Here is a 25,787-nt window from a genome sequence, read left to right on the forward strand (position 1 = left end):
CTCCTACCTGCTGCCAGTGTACTGGGGCAAGGGGGAAGGAGGATATCGCTCCCTTGTCCACACCACTGCATGAGAAACAAGTGGTAGGGCCAGCTCTTCCTAGCTTTTATCCTCAGGGCCAGCTCACCTGTAACTCCCACAAAGTGCGGGGGGGCCCCACTTCCCTGAGTACTGCAGCTGGATAGAGGTGGCATCAGCTCACCTGCTCTCCTGTCCCCAGGGCCAACTCTCCCACTATACCCAGTGAGAGGTGGGGCCAGTTCTGCACAGCCCTCAGTCATCAGCATGTCCCCAGGCAGCATCCCAGACCAGGGACATCCACCTGGCCCTTGGTGCTAACAGACCCCTGCTGCTGCAGGGCCACAGACTCAGACATGACCCCCAGTGCCAGCACAGGCCAGGACCCTACCATGGTCCCAGATGGCATCACCAGTTGCTAACATCAGGCTGTTCCTCACTGCACTTGAGTCTCTGGTTCTGCCTCTCTTCATTGTGCCCACATTCTTCTGCTTCCATTTCTTGGTCACTTACTTGCTCCTCTTAGTGGTACTTGGGGTCTCTGAGCGTCTGGGGTCATCTCAGGAGTGGTCTCAGGAGTGCTGTGCTGTGCTCATGCACTGGGCAGGGGTCATCTCGGTCATAGTCTTCCCTCCCAGGCCTGCACAATGCCAGACTGGTGGTAGTCTCTGGCTCCCTTTTCTCAGGGAGTGTTAGACTACTGTTCATTTAGATGTTCATAGGTTAGAACACTGAGCCTAGACATAGGATTTCTCTCCTCTGCCACCCACTTACACACACAGGACTCAGCAGCCACACCTGGCACCTGCAGGGCAGGTCAAATTCTTTAAAGCATAGAAGAAACACCAACCATGAAAACCAATTCCCACTCCACCCAGACTTCCACTAAAGTGTGCTTTTAAATAAGCAACTATTAACACACAGAGGTAATATAGTATGAAGAATAAAAGCATGTCCTAAAGGGTCACAGACAATGTGATGTTCTCTTTATCATGTTAAAACCAACTAAAATAAATATGCATATATTTTAAGGGAATACAAGGACCCAGCTTCAGGATGGCGACCAAATTAAATGGAGACAGACCCAGAAAGAGATTGTAGGGATAACAACAACCTGTGGAAACCTTAGCTCTCATTTTAGTACTAGACGTTCCGTTCCTACATTATTTTTTAAGTAGTTAAAAGGAAAGGGAAAGAAAAAAGAAGAAAAAAAGAAAAAAGGAAAAAGAAAAAAGGAAAAAAGAAGAAAAAAAAGAAGAGGAGAAAAAAGAAAGAAAAAAGAAAAAAAGGAGAGGGAATAAGGGAGGTAGAGGGTAAAGAGGAAGAGGGAAGAAAAGGGAGGAGAGAAGAAAAGATAAGTATAGGGGAAAAGTCAAAAGAGAAAAGTAACCACACATAGACCAAACACTGACAGTGTTTCAGACCAAAGAGGAGTGAGCATTCTCGACTGCTCAAGATAACTCCACACAGCACTGAGTGCAGTGTGCAGCCTACCACTAACCTACTATCTCCCAGTCAAACCCAAAACTCACCCACCCATCCCAACCCCCACTTTGTCGCAATTGAGTGTGTTTGCTATAAGTGGCCTATAATGAATGTGGGGCCTCAGACTCTCCTAAGTAGACATTCTCCTCAGCAAAAATAGCCAAAGGGGAGGAGGGGGCTGTACAAATGAAAAACATGACTAATCTTCATTGATTGGTTCTCTGTAATAGAGGTGACAGTTCCCGCAAGCCTCTGAGTAGGAATGGTGATTGTCTCTCATTCTCTCAATGCTTACCAAGGGCTGATCATATGTCGAATCTCATAAGCAAAGGACTTACAGTTCATACTTGAATCCAGTCGAGTATTTTCCCTAGAAAGCTCCAGAATCAAGAGTCTCCTCAAGAGGACCTCCCAGGCTTTTAGCCACTCCTCACACAACAAACACCAAAGCGGTTCGTGTGCAGTGAGGTTATACTGGTTCTCCAAGTTAGAAGACACCAGATCTCCATGACAGCCACTGGCAAAAGCACACATGAGGTTTCCTGAGTGCAGTACTGTCCGTCTTACCTGCTATCTCCAGGAGTGCGCTAACGTGATCTCCATCTGCCAGCTTCACAAAGCCAACCTGACCTTGGAAAGTGTCAATCCCTTGGAAGGGCAAAGCCAAGTGTTTCCCTTCAAGGATCTCCTCAACAAATGGCTTCAATTCCAAAAGTGCATCGGTACCGCTAGTGAGAGACGACGTTTCAGCAAGGCATAAAAAACAAAATAGAAAAAAAAATAGGGAATAAAGAAATCCAATTTTTTAAAGGTAAATTGTATATTATAGTAAGTATTTCAAAGTTCAAAATATCATTTAAATCTAACCTATGGTTAAAACCCAATATTAGTCTTTAGACAACTATAGAAGTGACTTAAGTCTTTTCCTAGTTATAATTACTATTAAAGACATAAAAGCAGATGGTATTTCATTCTTCATCAAGAAACTTCTAAGTCAGATGTGGTAGTACACACCTGTAAACATGGCACTCTGGAGGCTGAGGCAGGAGGACAGCAAATTTGAGTTTGAGGGCAAGCTGGACCACAGTAGTAGACTACAACAAGACCTTAACTCAAAATAAACAAATCATAAACTGCTAAGAAAACACTACCAGAATAAACTCAAAGTGCTGTGTGCACAGCTCAGCTGTGGAGCGCCTGCTTGCTGTGCACGAGGGCCTACCGAGATTCAATCTCCAGTCCTAGATCCAATCTATCCCTCCGGGGTAGAGAAAGAATTAAAACTACATTTTTACTAATGTTTTACTAATGATATAGCCCAAACCAACCTACCACACACAGGAACTTTGCTAGGTTGTAAGGAATGTTCTAATCTTCTGTTTGTTTTTTGTTTCCAGGAGTGGGGTTTGAGGCAGGTTCTCATGTATCGAAGGATGGTTCTGAACGTGTGGCCACCCTGCTACCACTTCCCAGATGTTAGGGTGACAGGCACGCACCATGCCCAGTATGAAACCCAGGCTGTGTCTGACAGAGCAGACAAGCACTCTACCAAGCAAACCATGTCCCCAGCCCAAGTCCTAGATTCAAAACAAAACAAAAGAAAAACAGGACTCACTGTTTGCAATGCATTCCACTAAAACTGAAATAGGCATTTTCTCTCAAAATACAACACTCTTTGTGATATGTTTTTTTTAAAACTGGGTTCAAATAAAGTATAAGTTTATTTATATTTATTATATTTATTTATATCTGCCAACCAGAGCTAACTGCTTGTTAGAGCTGTTTAGCCCGTGCTCACTTATGGCCACTTTGTGTTTCAAATCTTCATTGCTCTTTATACTTCGAATCAGATACTAGCAAACTGTGCACGGTCTTAAACTTAGGGTCAATCACTTCTACTTCCGTCTCAAAAAGAATTCTGGTGGGTGTACCTTATCATGAGAAAAAAATTGAACTCTCACTAGAGGGCAGCAATTGCTTAAAAAAGAAATGAACACAGGCGGTTTGGAGAGGCTTTTCAAACTTTCATCTAACAAACCTGCCTCTGAATCAAAGCAGACAAATACTCGAAATACAGATTTCTGTAGTGTTTTCATATTTCTAAATTAATCTTTTCACACCCAAGCTCTGAAGGAACCCGTGCATGCACTTCAGCCACACTGTAGAGACAACATGATGGCTTTTACATGCCAGCGTTTCTCCCTGCGCCTCCACGGCTACCTCTGAAGTCAGGTGTGCCTAACTGCATTCGCAGCCATGGGACACAGACACACTCCTGGTCCAACACTGCCCTTCCCTTCGCTGAGTTCTGTGAGGCAAAGCACGGGATCACAGAGCACTCACACACGTACAGTAGACTGAAGGAATTAACACAAGCTAAGGCAAACCATGAGAGGGAGACTAAGACCTCCAGAAGCAATGAATCTGCAGAGTCCTGGTAAAGGAAACAGGCGGCCTACACAGTGCTGGTGTTCAGTTGTCTGGCTGTATAAAGCAAAAAAGCATTTACCTAATGAGATGCTATTGATCCAGAGGGTGCCTTAGGAAGCGCCGCTATCTGATCCTTCTAAAAGTGGGATATCTTCTCAAGAGTGCTTCGTGAAAGACTTCTATTTATTTAAATTTATTCTTTAACTTAAATAAAGGTTTTTAATTTTTTTAAAAAAGAGTATATACATAACAAAACAGAACTCTGAAACTGAGTTCAGGACAGTTGATATTCAAATTAAGCTAGGACAACTATCTTATCAATTAACAGCTGCTTTATCCTAAAATATTTCTACTTCTTCCTTCTACACTGTGAAGACACAAAAGGACCTCATATAATAGCTACCAAAACCAGTTCATGATTTTAAAAATGTCTGTTGGATATATTCAACATCCAATCTATTGACTAAACCCTAGACTTTTTTTTTAAGATTTATATATTTAATGCTTATAAGCACACTGTCGCTATTTTTAAACACACCAGAAGAGGGCATCGGATCCCATTATAGATGGTTGTGAGCCACCATGTAGGTGCTGAGAATTGAACTCAGGAACTTTGGAAGAGCAGTCAGTGCTCTTAACCACTGAGCCATCTCTCCAGTCCAAGATCCTAAACTTTGAAGAATTAAAATGAATATGGACTAGGAACTAATCCAAATAGTTAGACTAGGGGTGATAAAAAAATCATTCACATTAAAAACTGTCTCTCCAGAAAATGCCATCCATTTTCTAGTTAGGTGCCCAGACAGAAGACACACCTTGCATCACAGCATCTCTTAGAAGTTGACAGCCCTGTTCCTCCAGATGTGGGCAGGCTTCATGAAATCAGCTGAAACCCTTGGAGAAAAGACTTGGGGCCAAAGGAATTCTATTCCCAGACTGCCTTTGGACTGAGCCCATAACACACACTCTTCTGGCTCGCCAGCCTACCAGTCTTCCCAATAGATTCCAGACTTACCAAAACCCACAACCATGTGAGCCAGTTCTGTAAATGAATCTCTACCTATGCAGCTAGTTCTACTTGGATGGGTAGAGAATGGGAATTTGTGTGCTCATACCCGACCTCTTCTGTCCTTAGGGAACCCTGACAATTGATAATGTAGGACAGCTATTGCTAGGGACCAATCCATGGCGCAGGGTGAGATTCTGCCCATCTACTCTCACTCCAGGGCACACCTTTGCTTTGTCTTCCTTGAGAAGCATCAAAGCATTTGTTTCTTCTTATGATTGGTATATTGATAAGCTGAAATAAAGCAAGTCATATCTCTGCTTCTCTCTGCCCTTGAAGGTCATAAAGATCAGAAGACTGCTGGCTGTCACACAAGGGTCGACTGCGTCAAGACCTTAACGACATTCATCATAATGTGACCAATCGTGAATTACTAATGTATTTTCTTTTCCTCTCTTCTATGTTTTCCTCACCCTCTCCCCAACTCAAGCCTTTTCTTCATTCCCTCAGGAGCCATATGGGTCAAGGCAGAAACAGGAATAGTCTTTTGTTCATCCTTGCTTTGGTTTTCCAAAGAATTCAAGCTTGAACTTAATACATCAAATGCCACAGGAGACAGCAAGGAATTCTCCACTCCAGCAATCAGTGACTTACAGTCAACCTTTATGGACTGTGGAGTGGAGGCGTGGAATGGAATAGCATGGCCCTGAGAGTGACTGGGGCAAGCTGAACCAGAAATGACCACCCCACCCCAGGAAAGTAACAGCTCTGATGACAGACAGCCACAAGTAAGAGCCTGCTGGGGCACGTGCTATGCTCTCTCTTGTACTGACACTGTTTACTAGGATAGCAGGCATATGCCAGGCTGCTGAGAAAGGGTGGCTCTGTCAGAGTTCCTGAATCTTCACCTAGAGACTCTGCTTAGACTCTAGCACCAGACGCCAGAGTGTTCTAGATAATTAACATAGGCACTAAACCTGTGTAACCGAATAATACCACTGATAACAACAGAGTGAACAGAGCATGTTGATTACGAGTACTGAACCAGCATGTAGTGGAACATGTCTTAACCTCAACAGTTAGTCAGCTGAGGTCAGAGGCCAGAAGTCCAGGGCCACACTTGACACATCCGGTCCACATTATATAAAGCAGAAAATAAAAAGCCCTGTCTGCATTGACTTGCAGTCACAGTAGTCGGGAATAAGACTACTTCATTAAATTCCCATGCCTCGTTGGGCTCACAGTGCTTGCTCACAGTGGAGTAATAATAGGGAAAGGGAAGATGGTACTCACATATTTACTTCATCTTCGTTTAATAACTGCATCACTAGCAAGGTGATATGAAAGGAGCCGTCGCCAACCATGGCTTTGGTCAGTCGCTTATCCTGCTGTAGTATCGAATTTTGCAAGACTTTAATTCCAGTTGTAATCTAATCACACATACAAAAAAAAAAGAAGAGACAAGATAAAATTTGAAGGAAAAATTTAAACCAGTAAGAAAAATAAGCATCAAACTACCAAAATTAAAGTGAAGATGAGATTCCACAACTAAATAAACATGCAATTATTTGTTTAGTTGTTCCCACACTTGCTAGAGAGTTAACTGGATGCTTGGTATGATATATAAACATAGACAGGCAGAAATGTGTGTGCATCTTGCAAGCATGGAGCACAAGGCTCTTTCTTTGCAGACTGAGTCACTGACTGAGTGGGAAAACTCCCTGTGGCCACACATTCTTTTAGAAATGTGTCCTTGTAATATGGATCTGACTCACTAATTATGAACATTCCTAAGAGAAAAGCTTTATTCTTCCACAGAAAGGTCAAATCAGCAGACAACATTCCATTTCTGTTAGAAGTAATATTTATTTGTCCCACAGTGAATGCGTTGGATCTCTTCCTTGCTGCCTTTAAGGTTCTCTGGGATAGGAGGAATTCCAATAAGAATGATTGTTGCCATGTTTTCCTAACTTGTGAGAGGTGGGGCATAACCATGGAGACAGAGCTGAAGGCGTCCAAGTCTGACCTTATGCATTCAGGGGAAAGCCCCTCAGCTCGGACTGCTCTCTGACCTCCCTCTCAGTACCTGGTCTTCTGGATCGGGAAGAGGGACAATGTATCTCCCTCCTCCATTTCCTGTTAAGAGTCATAGATTCTAGCCAACTTGTAAACGGCAGTGTACTATGAAATAAAACAGCAAGCCCCAAGAAAGGCCGCAGAGAATTCATAAAAGCCTCAGGACAACAGAATTACTGAGAGAAAAGGAAAGGCTGAGCTCACAATAGGAGCAGCATCCAGTGAAACAAAACAGAACCGGCAGGGATAAGGAGGGAGGGGGTCACGAGCCTAGCAGGCTGTCCTGATTCTGGAGTGTCTGTGTGACCCTGAACAATGCCCGCATTATCCATCTGTGGAATGTACTGAGCAAGTCAGAAGACGCCGTCCTAGGTCCCAGGCTTTCTCCTTGAATCAGCCTTCAAATCCCATGCTTTGGACCCATGGGTTCCCCTTTATGTCCCCGTAGAACCCGGTCTGAGTAAGAAGCTTGTGGAGTCACTTTGGTGAAAACCTCCCATCCCTGGTACCCTGACTACTGTCCCTGTGGCCTTCCTCCAGCTGTGGTTCTACCAGCAATGACCTTACCACTGTCCCTTGTTACAAAGTTCAACTGTACTTCCATGCCGGAAGAAAGCCCATCTTGCTCAGTAAGGCCATTACCTACCTCCTATATCCCACTCCCGTGTCCATGGAGCCTGGTACAGTAAAAACAAATCTAGCCTTAAAATTGTCCAAGGAGGGGGCTGGAGAGGGGTCTCAGCAGTTGTTCTCCCAGAGGACCCAGGTTTGGTTCCCAGCATCCTCGTAGCAGTTCACGACTGTCTGCAACTGCAGTTCCAGGGAATCTGACACCTTCACTCAGACACACATGCAACCAAAACACCAGTGCATATAAAGAATTTTTTAAACATTGTCCAGGGAGATTTTAGCCTCAACTTTGCTCAAATGGAAAAGAAATAAGCAAAATTTGACTGGAGTTGTTTCTAGTCATTGCTGGTTTTGTTAGACAGAAATATAAATTGACCTCAGCCAAGCGTAAGTATCTAACTACCAGAGTGATTACATGACTAGGGTGTTCCAACAAGGTAAACCATAAAAGGCAACTTCATAAGTACAACCAATTTCTTTATTTTACTCCTACCTTTTGCCTATAAATACCTACCCACAACACAAGGAAACTGGAAGGCTAAACCTCCTTTACGTCTACTGTCCCCAGTTCACAAACTGCTCTGTACTCAAACTTAGATTTTCCTCTAAGACAGCTGTTCTCAACCTGTGATTTGCAACCCCTTTTGGGGTGGAACGACTCTTTCACAGGGATCGCCTAAGACCCTGTAAAAATAATTCTACAATTGGGGGCCACCAGAACATGAGGAACTGTACTGAAAGGATGCAGCGTTAGGAAGGCTGAGAACCACTCTAAGAGTTTAGTGGCATCCAAAAAAGATCCCAGTGACCTACAGGAACACTGAGGAGCCAAACTTAAGGAAGGTATCAGGGCCATTGTAGGTCCAGCAAATAGAATACGTCTAAACAAAATACTGACCAGATCTTTAAAAGCTCCTTCTAGGGACCTGACAAACAGCTGAAAGGCCTGTCCAAACTATTTCCATTGTCTGCCCACAGAAGACTGAATGGTCTACCACACAGGCATAGAAGCAGGGGGAAAAAAGATAGATGAGTCACTCTCTGATTACAGTGCCAGATTAGCAATCTCACTTGTTAAACATTTTCATTAAAACACAGCCTGAGTATTTTTTTTTAATTCTATCGATTTTGTTATTACAAAGAACTTCTAAATAGAAATATCACACACCAAAGTTAACTAGACCCAAAGCAGGAGTATTTCTTAAATGACTTTTATGAATATTTATCAGAGGGCTCAGTGACCTGCAGAGAAACATAAGGTTAAACCACAGCCAAACAGTTTAAAAGAACAGTAAGAACAAGATAAGGACCAGCTCAGCCAGCAGGCACAGGTACCTGCTGCCGTCAGCCCCAATACCCGAGCTCAGTCCCCATGAACTGCAAGTCATCCTCTCATCACCAGGTGTATACACAGACAAACCCACACACACTACACTCACACACATACACACTCAGTCACTCACACACACATACACATACTCATACACACACACATTCACATAGACATACACACATACCTTCACTCACACATTCACATAACTGAAATAAAATGCAATAAGAAAAATAAGAAAAATAGTCCAGATGACTTAAAAAAAAAAAAAAAAGCTACAGGGATGAAGATCGAGAAGTTAGCCTCTAAGTCTTATCTCAAGCCGTCCTAATCCAAGAAGCCCTGTAGCTAATAGATTTCTGTCACCATTATGAGTGACGTTGAGGGAAAAGACTGTCCAGTATGCTAACAGTTTTAAAGAAACCGTGTTTTTGGAATAGAAACTTCTCCATCGGGTGGCCCCTCAAGATCTTGACTATTGAAATAAAGGTCCACACTGCTGCTGCTGCACTGGACGACTCCGACATTACTTCCACTAACTCGCTTCCATAGCCAGGGGCAAGCTCAGATCCGAATCAACAGAAAGCACACACACGGTCGGAGGAAAGCAAAACCCATCTCCCCTGTTCTACACTCTTAACAAACCAACAAACCACTTAAAGGAAGTAGATCATTTGGGGAGAGTGATGTTCAAATCAAGCCCGGACAGTCTGTCTGACCAGTTCCCAGGTCTTCTGCACCGGTCTCAGGAATGGCTTTCTTCCTGCTAGGTGACAGTGGGATCGAAAAAGCTTTCTATCCTGAGGGCACCTGTGATGTTCTCTTTGGAGCAGAAGTAATTCCAGGGTTCCTTGACCCTCTGGAGTGTGAGGAATCTGCCCCTCACAAACAGGAAGTGATAAAATAGAAACTCAGACCTCTCTGAAGCGTGTCCCCACCTGTTCCCCCTTTCCCCAACCCTGTCCCCATCACTTGAGGGTTTCCTCCTCAACCAGCACAGGTAAAATTAAAAATATAAACATTCAAGTAGACTGGCCATTGCCTCAATTGCCCAAAACTCCCTAAAGCTGTAGGCACTCACATCAGTAACAGATGCCTGTAGCACTCGAATCCTGCCAGGCAAACACCTGGCAGAGGAAGCACAGGGTTTGTCTAAGGGTTTTCTGCAATACCTGAAATTGTAATTCAAGACAGTGGGTGTTCTGAACCCAATGCTGCTATCTGATGTGCCGGCAGGTTCTAAACAGTTCACAGTGGTAGACCTGATGGAAGTCAGTCATTTTTTTTGCCTTTAAGGATCAGCAGTACACACAGACTGAACGCCATCTGAGTCCACTAAAGGCTCGTCTTACATTGTCAGCCCTGGAATTCATGAGAAAATCTGCTGACTTAATACGTAAAGAATCTGATACGATGTTCCTGCCAAAACAGGATCGGGAACAACCCAGTTCTCCTTCAGCACGTACTTGACCAGCACCGAAAAAGAAAACACCATAGAAAATGTTCACATCTGTAAGAATAGGTCCATTGCTCAGATCATGGGCTGACTGCAGGAAGCGTTCCCTTCTCCCCTGAAAGGAAAGCCGGTCCAAGGGTTCCTCAAACAGCATCTAAGAGATTATAGAGAGGTCTCTCTGGATTTGGGGGATACTACAGATCTTGGTTCATATTTCTCCCTCAAAGTACACATTTTATACGAACTTACAAAAATTGTGGCAGAACTTTCAATATTGGGAGATTTGCAGGACCACACTTAGGTCTGACAGAGTTGGCCCCACAAACATCTTTCAGCATTTAGTGCAATGTCTGACATGTGAGACGGTTTTAGGCCATTTGTGCCTTTGAATTACCCGCAAATTGTAAAACTAAAAATGAAAACCTGTAAAATGCTTAGAGGACTTATTATTTCCGTGGGGAAATATACATAGGGCTTGTACTATAGGATTAAGCTCAAACCTATGAAAATTTAAAAGCTAATCTAATCAAGCAATGAATTTCTAACTATGCTTTGATGCTTCCAATTAATGTATAGATTCCCTGATATCATCTTATGACCTTTTTAAATGCTTTCTACTCCTAATCACAATCTTTAAAGGACAAGAAAAACACGGCAGAATCTTAACTCTATACAGTTAACAGACACCAGTCACTGAATAAAATTCTACAAAACCATTAAACCTTACGCATCACCGTAATCCCCACCACAGGTGAAACTGCACAAAGTATATTTTCAAACCTAATACGAACAGTCAAACTTAAATATGGCATTAAAAGAAACTTCTACAAATAAAGCTTTACAGACATTTTCAATATTCTGCTCACTGAGTTAACAGGAAAGCAGGCATTTTTAACTATTAAACACTACCATTCAGCCACAGTCCGCATGCCTAGAACAATGCAATTAGAAAATGCATCTTTATATCTTTGAAACATTCAATTTTTTCTTTTTTTATTAGATATTTTCTTCATTTACATTTCAAATGTTATCCCCTTTCCTAGTTTCCCCTCCAAAATCCCCTATCCTCTCCCCTCCCCACCTGCTCCCCAACCCACCCACTCCCACATCCTGGCCCTGGCATTCCCCTATACTGGGGCATAGAGCCTTCACAGGACCAAGGGCCTTCTCCTCCTATTGATGACCAACTAGGCCATCCTCTGCTACATATGCAGCTGGAGCCATGAGTTCCACCATGTGCTTTCTTTGATTGGTGATTTAGTCCCAGGGGGCTTTGGGGGTTCTGGTTGGTTCATATTGTTGGTCCTCCTAGGGGACTGCAAACCCCTTCAGTTCCTTGGGTCCTTTCTCTAGCTCCTTCATTGGGGACCCTGTGCTCCACCTAATGGATGACTGTGAGCATCCACTTCTGTATCAGTCAGGCACTGGCAGAGCCTCTCAGGAGACAGCTATATCAGGCTCCTGTCAGCAAGCACTTGTTGGCATCTGCCTAGTGTCTGGGTTTGGTGGTTATATATAGGATGGATCCCCAGGTGGAACAGTCTCTGAATGGTCCTTCCTTCAGTCTCTGCTCTGAACTTTGTCTCTGTAGCTCCATGGGTATTTTGTTCCCCCTTCTAAGAAGGACTCTGAGCTTCTGGGCTAATATCCACTTATCAGTGAGTACATATCACGTGTGTTCTTTTGTGATTGGGTTACTTTACTCAAGATGATATCCTCCAAATCCATCCATTTTTCTAAGAATTTCATGAATTCATTGTTTTTAATAGCTGAGTAGTACCCCATTGTGTAAATATACCACATTTTCTGTATCCATTCCTCTGTTGAGGGGCATCTGGGTTCTTTCCAGCTTCTGGCTATTATAAATAAGACTGCTATGAACATAGTGGACCATGTATCCTTATTACATGTTGGAGCATCTTCTGGGTATATATGTCCAGGAGTGGTATAGCTGAGTCTTCAGTTAGTACTATGTCCCATTTTCTGAGGAACTGCCAAACTGATTCCAGAGTGGTTGTACCAGCTTGTAATCCCACCAGCAATGGAGGAGTGTTCCTCTTTCTCCACATCCTCGACAGCATCTGTTGTCACCTGAGTTTTTGATCTTAGCCATTCTGACTGGTGGGAAGTGGAATCTCAGGGTTGTTTTGATTTGCATTTCCCTGATGATTAAGGATGTTGAACATTTTTTAGGTGCTTCTCAGCCATTCGGTAGTCCTCAGTTGAGAATTCTTTGTTTAGCTCTGTACCCCATTTTAATAGAGTTATTTGGTTTTCTGGAGTCCAACTTGTTGATATATATATATATATATATATTGGATATTAGCCCCCTATCGGATTTAGGATTGGTAAAGATCTTTTCCCAATCTGTTGGTTGCCGTTTTGTCTTATTGACAGTGTTCTTTGCCTTACAGAAGCTTTGCAATTTTATGAGGTCCCATTTGTCAATTCTTTTTTTTCGAGACAGGGTTTCTCTATGTAGCCCTGGCTGTCCTGGAACACACTCTGTAGACCAGGCTGGCCTCGAACTTAGAAATCCACCCGGCCTATTTGTCAATTCTTGATCTTACAGCACAAGAATTTCTATTCTGTTCAGGAATTTTTCCCCTGTGCCCATATCTTTAAGGCTTCTCCCCACTTTTCCTCTATAAATTTCAGAGTCTCTGGTTTTATGTGGAGTTCCTTGACCCACTTAGACTTGAGCTTTGTACAAGGAGATAAGAAGGAATCAATTCACATTCTTCTACATGATAACCACCAGTTGAGCTATCACCATTTGTTGAAAATGCTCTCTTTTCCACTGGATGGTTTTAGCTTCTTTGTCAAAGATCAAGTGACCATAGGTATGTGGGTTCGTTCTAATTGACTCAATGCATATATAAGTTTTTTTAATGGTATAAATTAGCATGCCTCTCCATGAAAGACATGTTATATTCTAGTACACAGGAAAAGAATGTCTTTGACCTCACTTTGTAACATTGTATCATTGTTAAATCTGCTGCCCCTTTAAGAGTTACTAGAATTCTATTAGTATGCTATCCAGGAGTTTGGGTGTAGCCCGCTGGTAGTGTACTTGTCTAGCATACATGACCTAGGTTTGATTTCTAAGACAAGGAAGAAAAGTACATGTGGCATGCCTGCCACCAAACTTTGTAGCTAAATACTCTTGGAGGCTGGAGAGGTGACTCAGAGGTTAGGGGGACTGGCTGCTCCTCCAGAGGACATGAATCAGAATCCCAGAACCCAAATGGCAGCTCACAGCCACCAGCAACCCTAGTCTGATGGTACCTGAGGCCATCTTCTGTCCTCTGAAGACACTGGATATTCATATGGTACACATACATACACGCAAAATACTCATACACACGCACACAGAGGAGAGAGAGAACACGAAATACTCTCATTTTTCTTGACTGACAACAACCATGAAAATTATTTGAAAAACTAATAAAATAGCAATACTGGAATAAAAAAAAAAAGCCACAAACCAAAGTGTTCTTTACCAAGTGTTTAATATAAGGAAGACCAGAAATACTTTTCTATTTTAGGGCTGAATTCACTAGTCCTCCATACTTGTAGGAAGAGTAGTGACTTCCACATTACAAACAAAGAACTACAGCAGCAAACACTTCTAAAAGTCCTGAAGGAAATTTGCATACAAATTTAGCATACAAAAAGAACTTATTTAAAAATTAGTTCCCTCTTTCAGCTGCTTCTGGCAGGTCCTTTCCAGTCTTTCAGTGCTGACATGTTTGCAATGGTTTGGATCATGAATGTCCCCCAGGCCCCTATGTTAATGGCTTAGTGCCCAGGGTGGAGCTTTGGAGCAGTGACTCTTTGAGTGCCTAGTGAGCTATCATTGGATCACTGGAGGAGTAGCCTTGAAGGGATTTCTGAATCCTGGTTCAATCCTCTTTCTTTTGCCAGGAGGAAAGCAGTTTTGCTCCACCACAGGCTCCATGCATGAAGAGGATTTGGGGCCTCGAAGGACAGACAGCAAGAGTCAATCTCAGATGCTTTGTTAGGGAGACAACCAACAAGCCAGACACGGACAGACAGCAAGAGTCAATCTCAGATGCTTTGTTAAGGGGACAACCAACAAGTCGATTACTTCTCATATGAAAGCTCATAAAACCACGCGTGGGCAGCAGCCAGATAAATAATTACACAGTCGTATCCATTAAAACAAGCCTTGCTATACTTTTTTCTTCTTTTAAATTAATATGTAATTACACGTTAACTGCAAAACACATACTCCTATGCTATGGGTTGGGACATTAACTTGCTGCAATTCTAATTTATTTTCTAATCTAATTTCCAATATAATTTCTTAAAAACATGAAATGAAAAATTTCCGTAATAAAGAATTCCAAACTACTAAAAACATGTTTAAAACGAAGAGCCTTATAATTCTGAATGCTTTCTTTTTTTTTCTTTAACACTGAGTGCCAAGAAGCTGAGGCCAAAAGTGGAGCAACTCATTGTGAATGTCCTGGCTTCCAAGATTCTCTTTGCAGGTCACTAAACTAGAACTTGGAATGCATTCTTCCATTGAAACAATGTGGCAAATGGGCCGCCTTTCCCAGGCCTTCTTACCCAGCCTCAGAAGCAGTTTAAAAAGAAAAATGAACGTTAATTAGATACTTTAAAACAAACAGAAAAGGAGCTTAGCAAAAGATCTGATACATAAAGTCCTATTCCTAGCCAGTGCTCACATTTTTCTCCCCATCGTCCTGTGTAAGTCTGAAAAACGTACTGCTCCCTAAAAGTCTCCCAAGATAGCAAGATTAAATTAAGCTGCATTTCCCACAGCTATAAACCACCTAACCCCATCTGAAATAATTTACTAATGACATTACATTATGAAATAAGCATTTGTATTTATTTATTTTTAAGACTTTGGGAGCTGGGACTGAAACATTTAATTATCATAATGTGAGGACTAGATTCAACCCTCAGCACCATGCTTAAAGAAAAAGGAGTTCTGATTAGGGCTTGGTATGGTGACTCCCTGAAATGACAGTGGGGACCGGGTCTGCGTATGCAAACGCATACACCTACTCCCAGAGAGCACCAGTCTAGACATGGGGAAAGCCAACAAACACACTGTAAAGGAAACAAACTGCACGAGTGACAAGTGACAACCAGAATCTATAAAGACCTTTAATTGAGGGATTAAATGAGAATAGGGAGGTGACCTGGTCAAGAGGGCAAGAGAGGCACAGACAGGAAGGATGGACATGGAGAAGAACAGAACAGCAAGGTCTTTGAAGAACTGAATCAGGAGTCCAGCTCTACCCTGATGTCAATGGGGAAAGCCAGAAGCAAGCAGGAGGTTGGTGTGTTCAGCATGGGGACAGGAATATGAGTACTTGAGGTTGTTGTCCCCTGAAGAAGCTAAACCTCTAATAACCTAGTCACCAGTAGAGCTTGTAAGGTAGTGACAGGTTACCCGGTCTGTGATCTCTGAGCCATACAGGACTCCAGCATCCTTCCTCCCAAATCCCCTGTGGACCAAATCCTAATGAGGATAAAGAGAGCTTTGCAGCCTTATTCCAGTGGTCCCCTTCTTCATGTACTGCATCCCATCACTTGCCCCCACAGCCTCACTGAAAGACACGGAGTTAAGCATTGACAGCAAGAAGACAGAGATACCCTAGGATGGAAGCAAAGCAAAGAATATGAAGGGAGAACTCTAAACCCAATGGCCTACTGAGCCTAGACAACTGGCCCTCTCTCGATCGAAAAGTAAGAAGAATCCAGGGGAATGCAGTTTAGTGTTAGAGCATGTGCTAATATTTATCGGGCCCCCTAAGGCCAGTCACAAGTACAATCAATCAATAAAATGAACCACCCAGTTAAACCCAGAAGTGCAGATCAGTCATGCTAAGAGCTAGCTTGGAGGTGCAAGCAGGGGTGTGCAAGCTACTCATATCCCCTTGCAAAGACCAGCCCTCCTCTGTTAGGGAAGAGCTTTCTTTTTACAACTACACAGCTTTAGAAGTGACACAATTGAGGCAGTGAGGGAGGAAGGGACAGGATCACCCTCACAGCGAAACACATGGAGACTTCAGTCTAAGCAACAAATCAAAACAAAGAGATAAGCCAAAACCCGGCCTCTCTTCTAGGCAGAGGTCACAGTCACATGTCCTCAGGGAAATTGTTCCAGCTGCCTACCATTTGATCTCCTCAGGGCCCAGCTTACGTGCAGCTGCCCACTAACGGGGCAGAAGTTCTCATCCTGCTCCTGCCTAATGTCCATGTGCACATAGTCCTAAAGCAAGAGAAAAACAATCCAGATGATGGACGAGCATTTACAGATGGTATGAGCATCTTGCTCATACTCTAAGCTGTGTATCACCTAAACATTCCCAAGGACAACCTTATTGCTAGTGAGACCAGAATGGGAATCTGTAGTCATTTTTTTCTTCTTATTGTGTCTTCTCTCTAGCTAGACCCTGACTCAAAAACAGGGTACTTCCTAGAATGAGCCAACAAGACATGGTATGTATGTATGTATGTATGTATGTATGTATGTATGTATGTAACTAAAGATTATAAGCAGGACGGGGTGGGGGGAGTCTACCTTTGTGGTTGAGCAGTTGCTGGTAAATCCATGGCCCTGGGTTAGATTATCAGTAACTAACGGAGAGCCTGGTCCAGTAGTTCTCAGCCTTCCTAAAACTGTGACCCTTTAATACAGTTCCTCATGTTATCCCCTACCATAAAATTATTTTTGCTGCTACCTCATAACTATAGTGTTGCTACTATTATGAATCATAATATAAATATCTGTGTCTTCCAGTGGTCTTAGGTGACCCCTGTGAAGGTCTGTTTAATGCCCCCAAAGGGGCCATGAGCTACAGGATGGGAACTGCTGGCCTAGTTAAAGAGAGTATATGTCACTCACAATCAGATTCAGATCTGGCTTAACCTCAGGCTAAGTCGTAAAGGCTGTCTGGTGAACATCATGTGAATTCATTCCCATGTTGCCGCTTCGGGGTTTAGGTTAATACACTACTATACTTTTCTATCTTAAGAGAATCTCGGTACAAGTTCACTGGCTGGTCCCATTTTCTACTGTTTATACAACATTGATTTTGTTTTCATATTTTTAATAGAGTCTTACTGAGTTTAACATGCAATCGGTTGAGTGTTCCTAATCCAAAATTCTAAAACCTAAAATACCTCAAAGCTAAACCACAATGCAAGAAAAAATTTTATACCTGATGTCGTCTGATAAACTGCAGTCAAGACACAGGCACACTAGATATCATGCATTACGTTACCGTCAGGATACGGAAAGAAGGCAAGCACGAGGAGTAAACGCCTTCTTTATTCAGATGTGGATCTCAGCCAGAATTCATTGTGTACATACACCCCACCAGTCCAAATCCAAACTAGTCCATAATGTGTCAGATCCCTGGTCTCAGCATTCTGAGCAGGGGACACGCAGCCTACACAGCAATGAAGAATGTTTACGGAAATGATGTTCCAGTGGCGCCCATCATATGAAGGACTATGCAGCAAAAAGCCCCATTTCCTGTCCTCAAAGAGACTTCAGAGCCTCTTTTCCCATGTGGCCACTGCTCTCCCATTCTAAAGGATTCTCCAATACACCAAGCAAGGCTTTGGAAGGGACCCAGACGTGGCTTGTGAGTACGGCTTTTACATCAAGATAGTGGGGTAATCACAACCTGATTACCTTCAGAGCTAAACACATTGAGGGATCCTAAAAGTACCAAATCAAAACAAAGGACTGGCTTCTCTTCTGGTCACAGTCACGTCTTCAGGGAAGTCACTCCAGCTGGCCACCATTTGGTCTCCTAATGGCCTGCATTCAATCTGGCCCTGTTATCATCCAATGTGATGATTTAAGTAATATTTTTTCAAAACTGTTATGTAAACAACTTTCTATAACTTAAGTGGGAAGTTTCCTCACTCGGTCCTTCTCAAATGGTATCAAATCGTATTAGCACCACAAAGCAAGTGAGCTGACCAGTATGTAATGTTCTTTAAAGACGGTTTAGAATAAAACTTCCTAGTGAACACGGATTCTAGAGAGACCCTGACCTTTTTGTTGGTGATCGGAATGGACAGGAAATAGTTGGGCTGATAATCTTTTTTGGCTATTTTCCTCTTCTTCACATGATCATTCTTGTCGCCTCTATCTTCTTTGCTTCTCTTTGGGTTTGCTTGAGGTACATCAGGGCCTAGAGGAGAACAGAGCAGAGAGAGAGTGTGTGTGTCTCGCACATTTAAACAACAATAGCCCAACTTAAAATGGAAGAAGGCGTGCAGTGTCCTTAATAAACAACAATACTGTATAATTGTCATTTTCAAATATAAAGCAAGAGTCGGCAAGCACTTCCATAACCAACATAATCATTAACAGTTTACGCTTCACAGACCACAGGCTCCATGTTTCAGCTAACCAACTCTGACAAAACAATGAAAGGATACAGCTGTGTCCCAATAAAAACTTTATTTAAAAAGCAGGTCAGACAGACTTGGGCCTTAAGGCATCACTAACAAGCATTCTCTGCCACATGCCAAAGGGTTTTGTTCTTGTTGGTTTTTTTCCTATTGTTTTTGTTTTATTTTATTTTGTTTTATGGAAGGGTCTTGCTATATAAACCAATCCCCCTTTCTTAGCCCCTCAAACTCAGGATTATAGGTATTAGCCACTACATCTGAAATCATGGTCTTTGTAGCACTAGGGAAGTGGATTGTAGGTTGCCTTGTATTTATTTATTTCATCCGTTCCCTGTGGCCTAACTTCCTCCTGCCAACCCCACTTCCTCCTAGCACGATGTCCCGCCACCCACAGCAGTGCAGGTGACCTAATACATGGACCACTGTGGACACTCACGATCTAAACTGTCTCAAAGGAATCATGTCAGACAGGCTGTCAGGTCAATTTATAATCTTTCCATTGGCCAAAGGTGAGATCATTTGCACATCAAATTGAATAACAAATCTAGTAGATAAACTATATCAAATAATCAATCAGTTCATAATGATTCTAAAAGGAAAAACCTAAAACGACAACTCAGAGAATTATTCTAAAAAGTAGTGTCTCGCATGTACACGGGACGGCTTTACAACCCTGTAGTGTGTTTGCCATTTTGTCCCCTTACTGCAGTGTCCTGCTGACACTGGCAACCCATGACACTGAGCTGATGTCAGTCCCGTTGTCTCCTGTTTGCAGAGAGGCTTCCTGTGTTTATCACATTTATCTGTAGAAGCAGAACAGAGTATCTCTCTACTGTCTCACCCCGCGCTTCATAGTCCTTCCAGCTCTGAGATCACATCTGGGTCCTGAAAGACAACTTGCTCATATTTCTTTTACTTGCTTACACATGAAAAGATAAAAACCAAAGATGTGTGTAATCATCTAGCTTAAGGATAAAAATATTAAAGGTTGGTAACGTGAGGTCACAAAATGTAGAAATCTTTGGCCAGGTGCCTCGGATCGTTCACCAGGTTATTTATAGTAATTTTACTACTTAGCAAAAAGTCATCCGTGGAAGCACAGCTTGTAAACCCATAAACCTAATTTATTATACTTGTTAATGTTCATAATGACCTCAGTAGCCATTTACTATGTGCTGATAGACTCAGCGTCATTGACAAAGGCTGTTACTCTCTCAACTGCAGGTTTTTGTTTTTGTTTTTTTAACAAAAGCACCACAAGTCATCTTAAGTAAATCATCTAATTTTTTCTCAATTCTATTTATTCCTCCAAAACTACAAAGAAGTGAACTAGAAGAGAAATTAATTAAGTGTGCCATCTGTTATTGTGGTTTGTTGTCACACTTACTCTTAATTAAAATGCTGAGAATAAATTAGAGTTTGTTTTGCTATTTCCTTTCTCTTTATTTAAAGCAGATAAAAAAAAAATCTCTCAAGTCAGCTGGGAGTGGCTATGCACACTTGTAATTCCAGCACTTGGGAAGGCTGAGGCAGCCTGAGTTCAAGGCCAACCTGGGCTAAACATGGAGTCACTATCTTAAAAAAGTAAATACATTTAAAATATTAAAGTATCACCTAGTGACATCACAGCCCTCTTAATTTGCAACATTTTCTGTGATGTACACAACACAAACAAAAAAATAGCCTAATAAAGCAATTCTCAGAACTTATTATCCATGCATTTCTGTACGTGGTATTCGCCTTTTCAATTAACTATATAAAAGACACTGAATCTAATGAATCGCCTTTTAACTGACAAAGAATAATCACTGATATCTCTATATACTAAAATACAATCTTTTCTATACAAAAATTTTAGATGAATTTTGTTTGATATTTTTAAAAGTAGATAAATATAACTTAACTAGTTAATAGGTAATGAAATTATAACTTCCTCTAGCTCAAAAATCTCTAATAATTATATTAGAACTCTGTGTGAGGAAGCTCAGCGCGGTAGTGCAAGCTGATGTGGCCAATGCTTAGGGGAGCAAGAGGAGAAGTTCAAGGCCAGCCCTAGCTGCATAAGGATTACAAGACTACTTTGAGCCCCGTGAGGCCTTCTCTTAAAACATACATATAATCAGAGTTCAATTCCCAGGACCTAAATAGTGGAGAGAAAGAATTGATTCCCTCAGGTTGTCCTCTGAGCTCCATACATGTGTGAGCTGGCATGAACACACTCATACATATACCTATCTATTTACATGTATACTTACATACATATCCATTCACACAAATAAATGTAATTTTTAAAATGATGCTTGGTTGTTAGGAATTGACAATCTCACATAACAACGGTCAGTGAAACTAAAGCTCTCCCCATCTTCTGTGGGAAGCAGACTGGGCTGGTCCCATCAGCAAAATGACTCTCCCATGCTAATGTCCACTCCACTGTCAGAGGCAAACAACAAAACCACAAAACATTTTCTGGAGGCTTCCTGGATTTCAAACCAATTGAGCCACAGTTCTCTTATAGACAGAAGAAACATACCCGAGTCCTGGTATGTCCTCTCTCGAGTTATATTTATCTGCTGGAACACGCCTAACCAACAGACAAAGGTGTGATCTGGGCTGCTCTATCTCCTCACCATGTCCCAGATTTTCTTTCATATATACATTTATGGTTTATTTATCTATCTCTGCATTCTGACAAATGATCTTAGATGTATCTAATATTCTTGTATTTGATTATAATATTTGAGAACATTTAATATTCCTATATATTTCTAGTGAAACATCCTCTTACATAAAAGCGTCCCCCAAAAATGCAAAACCCCATTTCAGCCAAGCAGACCCAGTAAAGATGACTCTGTACAATGAGAGAGACTATGGCTGTCTTTGGCTACGTTGTGGGTCCTTCTTCCTTCTACCTTTCTCTACTCCTTCTCCTCTACCCCTTCAAGCCTCTAACACTACATAGGAGAGAATGAAGGATGTGGGGGAAGGGAACCCAGAAGTAGCTCATCACTCACACTACTGTAAGCTGTTCAGATATACTAAATGAGAGTAAGACATGGACAGATCAGAAGTGCATGCCGACAGCTGGACAGTGGGCAGGTCTCATCTCCTGCTTGTGAATAACAGAAATCTGTCTCCTTGGTAGAGGAGAGAGTCCCAGTCATTATGGATGGTTCTGTTTTCACAATGACAGAAACTTTCTAGTTTGGCGTTTCAATCAAGAATTGATTTCATAAACTATGTAGACAAAGCTCTAAGGGACTGACAGAACTGAACTGATAATGCCTCTGTGGTTCATAAGTGGAGAGATAGATCTGATCAACGCATAGCCAAGTGCCTACATACACCCTAATGCCACTAACCATTTATTACATGAAGGTATAGGTTCTGAAATCACAGGCGGTTCTAAAGAACTAAAGTGGGTTATTGTAAACCATGAAATGATCTGCCAAATCTGTGACCTTCAGAAACAACCACAGAATAGTCTGGTCCAAAATTTTGTGAGCCACGCCTTAACATTATCCGTGACAGTTTGGACAACAAAGTACCAGACAATTGTCAGCACTCAAAAGCATGACACATCTATAAAATGAATTAAAGAGGGAATGTATAACTAAATGCAGTGTCCACTGCTTCTAAACTCTTGTGTTTGAATACAGAACTTACTTCCACACTCATCTTGAATATCTACAGCAGCAAACGGCATGTCTGTGAGGGAACCTACAGGGCTGGGTTCCAGTTCTCGTGCCTCTTCCTCTTCTCTTGATATATGTTCACACGTACCGGAATCTAGTTCTCCTGTAACAGACCAGAAACATAAACAAGTATTATTAAATTGTTATTTGTTAAACTCCAATGTGAAAAACCGAAACAACCTGGCTAAGTGAACTCAATACACAGGAATCTCCATAGAGAGAGGTTACTACTGCTCCTTTAACAGAGCCTTGGGGTTTTTTGTTTGTTTGTTTTGATGTGGCTTGGCTTTTGTTGTTGTTGTTGTTGTTTGGTTGGTTAGTTGGTTGTTGGTCTTGTTATTTCAAGACAGGGTTTCTCTGTGTAATAAAACTGTCTATCCTGGACTGTCTTTGTAGACTAGGATGGCCTCGACCTCAGAGCTCCACCGGCTGCGAGTGCTGGGTGGACATGGGTTCCATGCCTGGCTTCCTGTTTATTTGGTTGGTTTGGTTTGGTTTTGGATAGTCTTGTTTTTAAAGGTGCATTCTTTACATTAAACAGTGGGCTTCTGAGGCTTTAAGCCTTCTCCTGAGTATGTTCAACTCAGACATGGATGACAAATACATCAATAATCTTCCATCTTTCACTGGTAAGTTTTCTTACTCCTAAAAGCTGTATTTTCTCACTTCTTGACAACAAACTAACAAAGGTTGTTTGCTGACTTGTTCATTGTGCCTTCACATGTCTCTTTTCAATGATATCAGCTAAATGGGGCATGTTAACATGTTTTGTCTAATTTTGTTTTGTTAGGAGATATATTAATTATATATGTAATATATAGAGATATATTAGATATATATCTACATATACATACATATATAATATATGTAATATATGCATATATATTACATTATATATATGATATATGTAATATATGCATATATATTACTATATATATATATCCTAACAGGTTTCATTGTAATATTTTCATAGGTGAACGTAGTGTATTTGCTCACAGTCACACGCACACACACGAGAGTGCACACACACAGAGACATGCACACACACATACACACTCACGTACTTCACCTCTAATCCCTTTTTCCTCCCTCTCTGTGTTTCTAATTTGCATCCACTCTTGCCTGAGTTCAAAGCCAGCCTGGCTATAGACTGAGATCTTGACTCCAAATAACAATATCAATGATAAAGCAATTTTAAAAGTACTTATACAATTAAACATACCTATATAGTACCCATAACATTTAAGAAGATTGCATAAAATCAGAATTGGAGAAATAAATAAACCCAACTATGGCTCCCCTAACTTTTTCTCAATCTAGCACTTAGTGATAGGAAATAGTCCCAATATGATACTATCACGTCAATACCATTTCCCAAGTCTACATGCCATGTGGAAAGTTCCTGACTTACAATGGCTTCAAGTAAAACTTTTCAATCTCACAATAGTACAAAAGCTAGCTATCATTCTTACTACTATTAGAGGAGATAGGACGTGGGGTGGGGTCAGGATCTCAGAGTCAAGGGAGCAGGGTGTGAGGTTGGATTCATAATCTCAGAGCCAAGGAGGCAGGGTATGGGGTGGGATTCAGGATCTCAGAGCCAAGGAGGCAGGGCATGGGGTGGAGTTGAGGCTTTCAAAGCCAAGGAGGCAGGGTGTGGAATGTGGTTAGGCTTTTGGAGCCAAGGAGGCAGGGTGTAAGGTCGGGACATGGGTGGGGTTCCATGTCCAGAGTTTGTGGGAAGTGGTCTGCATCTTGTTCTCTGTTCAACTTTCCTTCCTGTCAGCTGTTCAGGAAAGCAGTGTCATTTAGTAGAAAGCATATTCAAATTTTGAGTGTTGATTTCTTCCCAGGCTAGTAGAATGATGCTCCTTCTTGTGATGCTGGGGTGGGGCAGGGGAGGGGCAGCAGTAAGCCCCAGCTTCAATATAGCCCCAAGATCTTGAGATGAAAGAAACAAAACTCTATAATGGACTATGTTGCTAAGCAATGATGTGCAGCAGGCTTGGTGTATTTTAAGGCCTATTTTTCTCCTTACGGTATTTGCCACTTACAATGAATGCTTACAGCACACATCTTGGTAATATATGAAATAGAGGAAACGGATTTCTTGGTTCTAATACATTCTGAAAGCAAGGAGAATCATTAAATAGCATGGCAAATTAAGTCATTCTTTAAGTCCTTGATGCACTTCAACTTTTAGTACATCATAAGATCACTTAGCATCAGTACTGAGCAAGCAAAGCATGCTAAGTGAGTCACTCAATGAAGCCAAAAAGAATCTTAAACTAGCAGCAGTGATTCCAGGCACTGCACCAAACCTGTTCAGGGATAGATCTCACCCCCAGGCCAGTTAAACCAGGTCTACACGGTGTAGACCAGGGTATCCTCCAGAATTCCTTCAAAGTTCCCGGGTGATTCCCATGTGCAAGGAAAGTTTGAAAGTCATTGCCAAAACTGTCACTTTTCCTATCCCTTGAACCTGCTCTAATGACAGACTGCAATAAAAAGCATGATCTACAAACGCTGCTGAGGGAGCCAGTGATCCAGTCTCCTTCTGGACACCTAGGAAGGACCACCAGGAATGTACGCCTTGCAGCTGCCCACTTGTCTGTCCTCTCCGTGAGATCGGAAAGTGACAGCTTACCTACCACTCTGACCAGGAAACGTGGTGAAAAGGGGGAACTTTCAATGACTGTCAGTAAAAATGGTCCTCATCACTCCCTCGGTGCCCCAGCTGGCTGCCCTTGGATAATTCCACTCTGAGCACTGAGCAAGCTCACCTGCAAGTATCCTCTACCAACTTTTACCAAATGACTGGACAAAGCAAGTACATACCTGGGCGTGGCTATTATCCGAGGGCAGTACGGCTGTCTCACTACCCATGGAAACCAATGGTATTTAACAGCAGTCTCTGAACCAGGCAGGTTGTCTCATTTTCACAGGATTCATTAAAAGGCCACTGACCACCAGTCTATTGTGCCCAGCTGTGGGCTCAATCCTACACACCAAAACTAGAACCAACCAATATCAGAAAGAAAAAAAAAACATAAAGCATACTATGATTTTCTCTAGAGCACTCTTTTGTGTTTGTCTGCATGTCTGCTTCCTTGGTCTTGGTTTTGAGTCAAGGTCTCTTGCACTCCAAGCTGGCCTCAAACTCAACACGTAGCTGAGGATGGCCTTGAACTCCTCGTTCTCCTACCTCCACCTCTCAGGGATTACAGG

General features: G+C 42.1%; 1 protein-coding gene and 1 non-coding gene across 5 annotated transcripts in view; both read right to left on the minus strand.

The window, feature by feature from the left end:
- Window positions 1-25,787, minus strand: part of Akap7 (A-kinase anchoring protein 7) — a 119,416-nt gene that overhangs the window by 89,383 nt on the left and 4,246 nt on the right. For 3 of the 4 annotated variants that reach the window (XR_003837806.2, XM_021174351.3, XM_021174352.3), the window contains exons 2-5: window positions 22,531-22,662; window positions 18,505-18,644; window positions 6,233-6,369; window positions 2,071-2,231 (exon numbers count right to left, since the gene is read on the minus strand). Coding sequence is in view for 3 of the 4 variants with exons in the window: in XM_021174351.3 (XP_021030010.2) it covers window positions 2,071-2,231; window positions 6,233-6,369; window positions 18,505-18,644; window positions 22,531-22,662 (570 nt within the window). In the remaining variant the exon portion in view is untranslated. Of the gene's footprint in view, window positions 1-2,070; window positions 2,232-6,232; window positions 6,370-18,504; window positions 18,645-22,530; window positions 22,663-24,613; window positions 24,634-25,787 lie in introns of those variants that run through there. The other variant, XM_029482749.2, reaches the window with a different exon arrangement.
- Window positions 707-835, minus strand: LOC115032238 (small nucleolar RNA SNORA17). Its single transcript, XR_003837892.1, has one exon. It is a non-coding gene; the product is annotated as a small nucleolar RNA SNORA17 (small nucleolar RNA).

This window comes from Mus caroli, unplaced genomic scaffold (assembly GCF_978045245.1).
Source record: "Mus caroli unplaced genomic scaffold, Mus_caroli_1 scaffold_9, whole genome shotgun sequence".
NCBI classification, from domain to species: domain Eukaryota; kingdom Metazoa; phylum Chordata; class Mammalia; order Rodentia; family Muridae; genus Mus; species Mus caroli.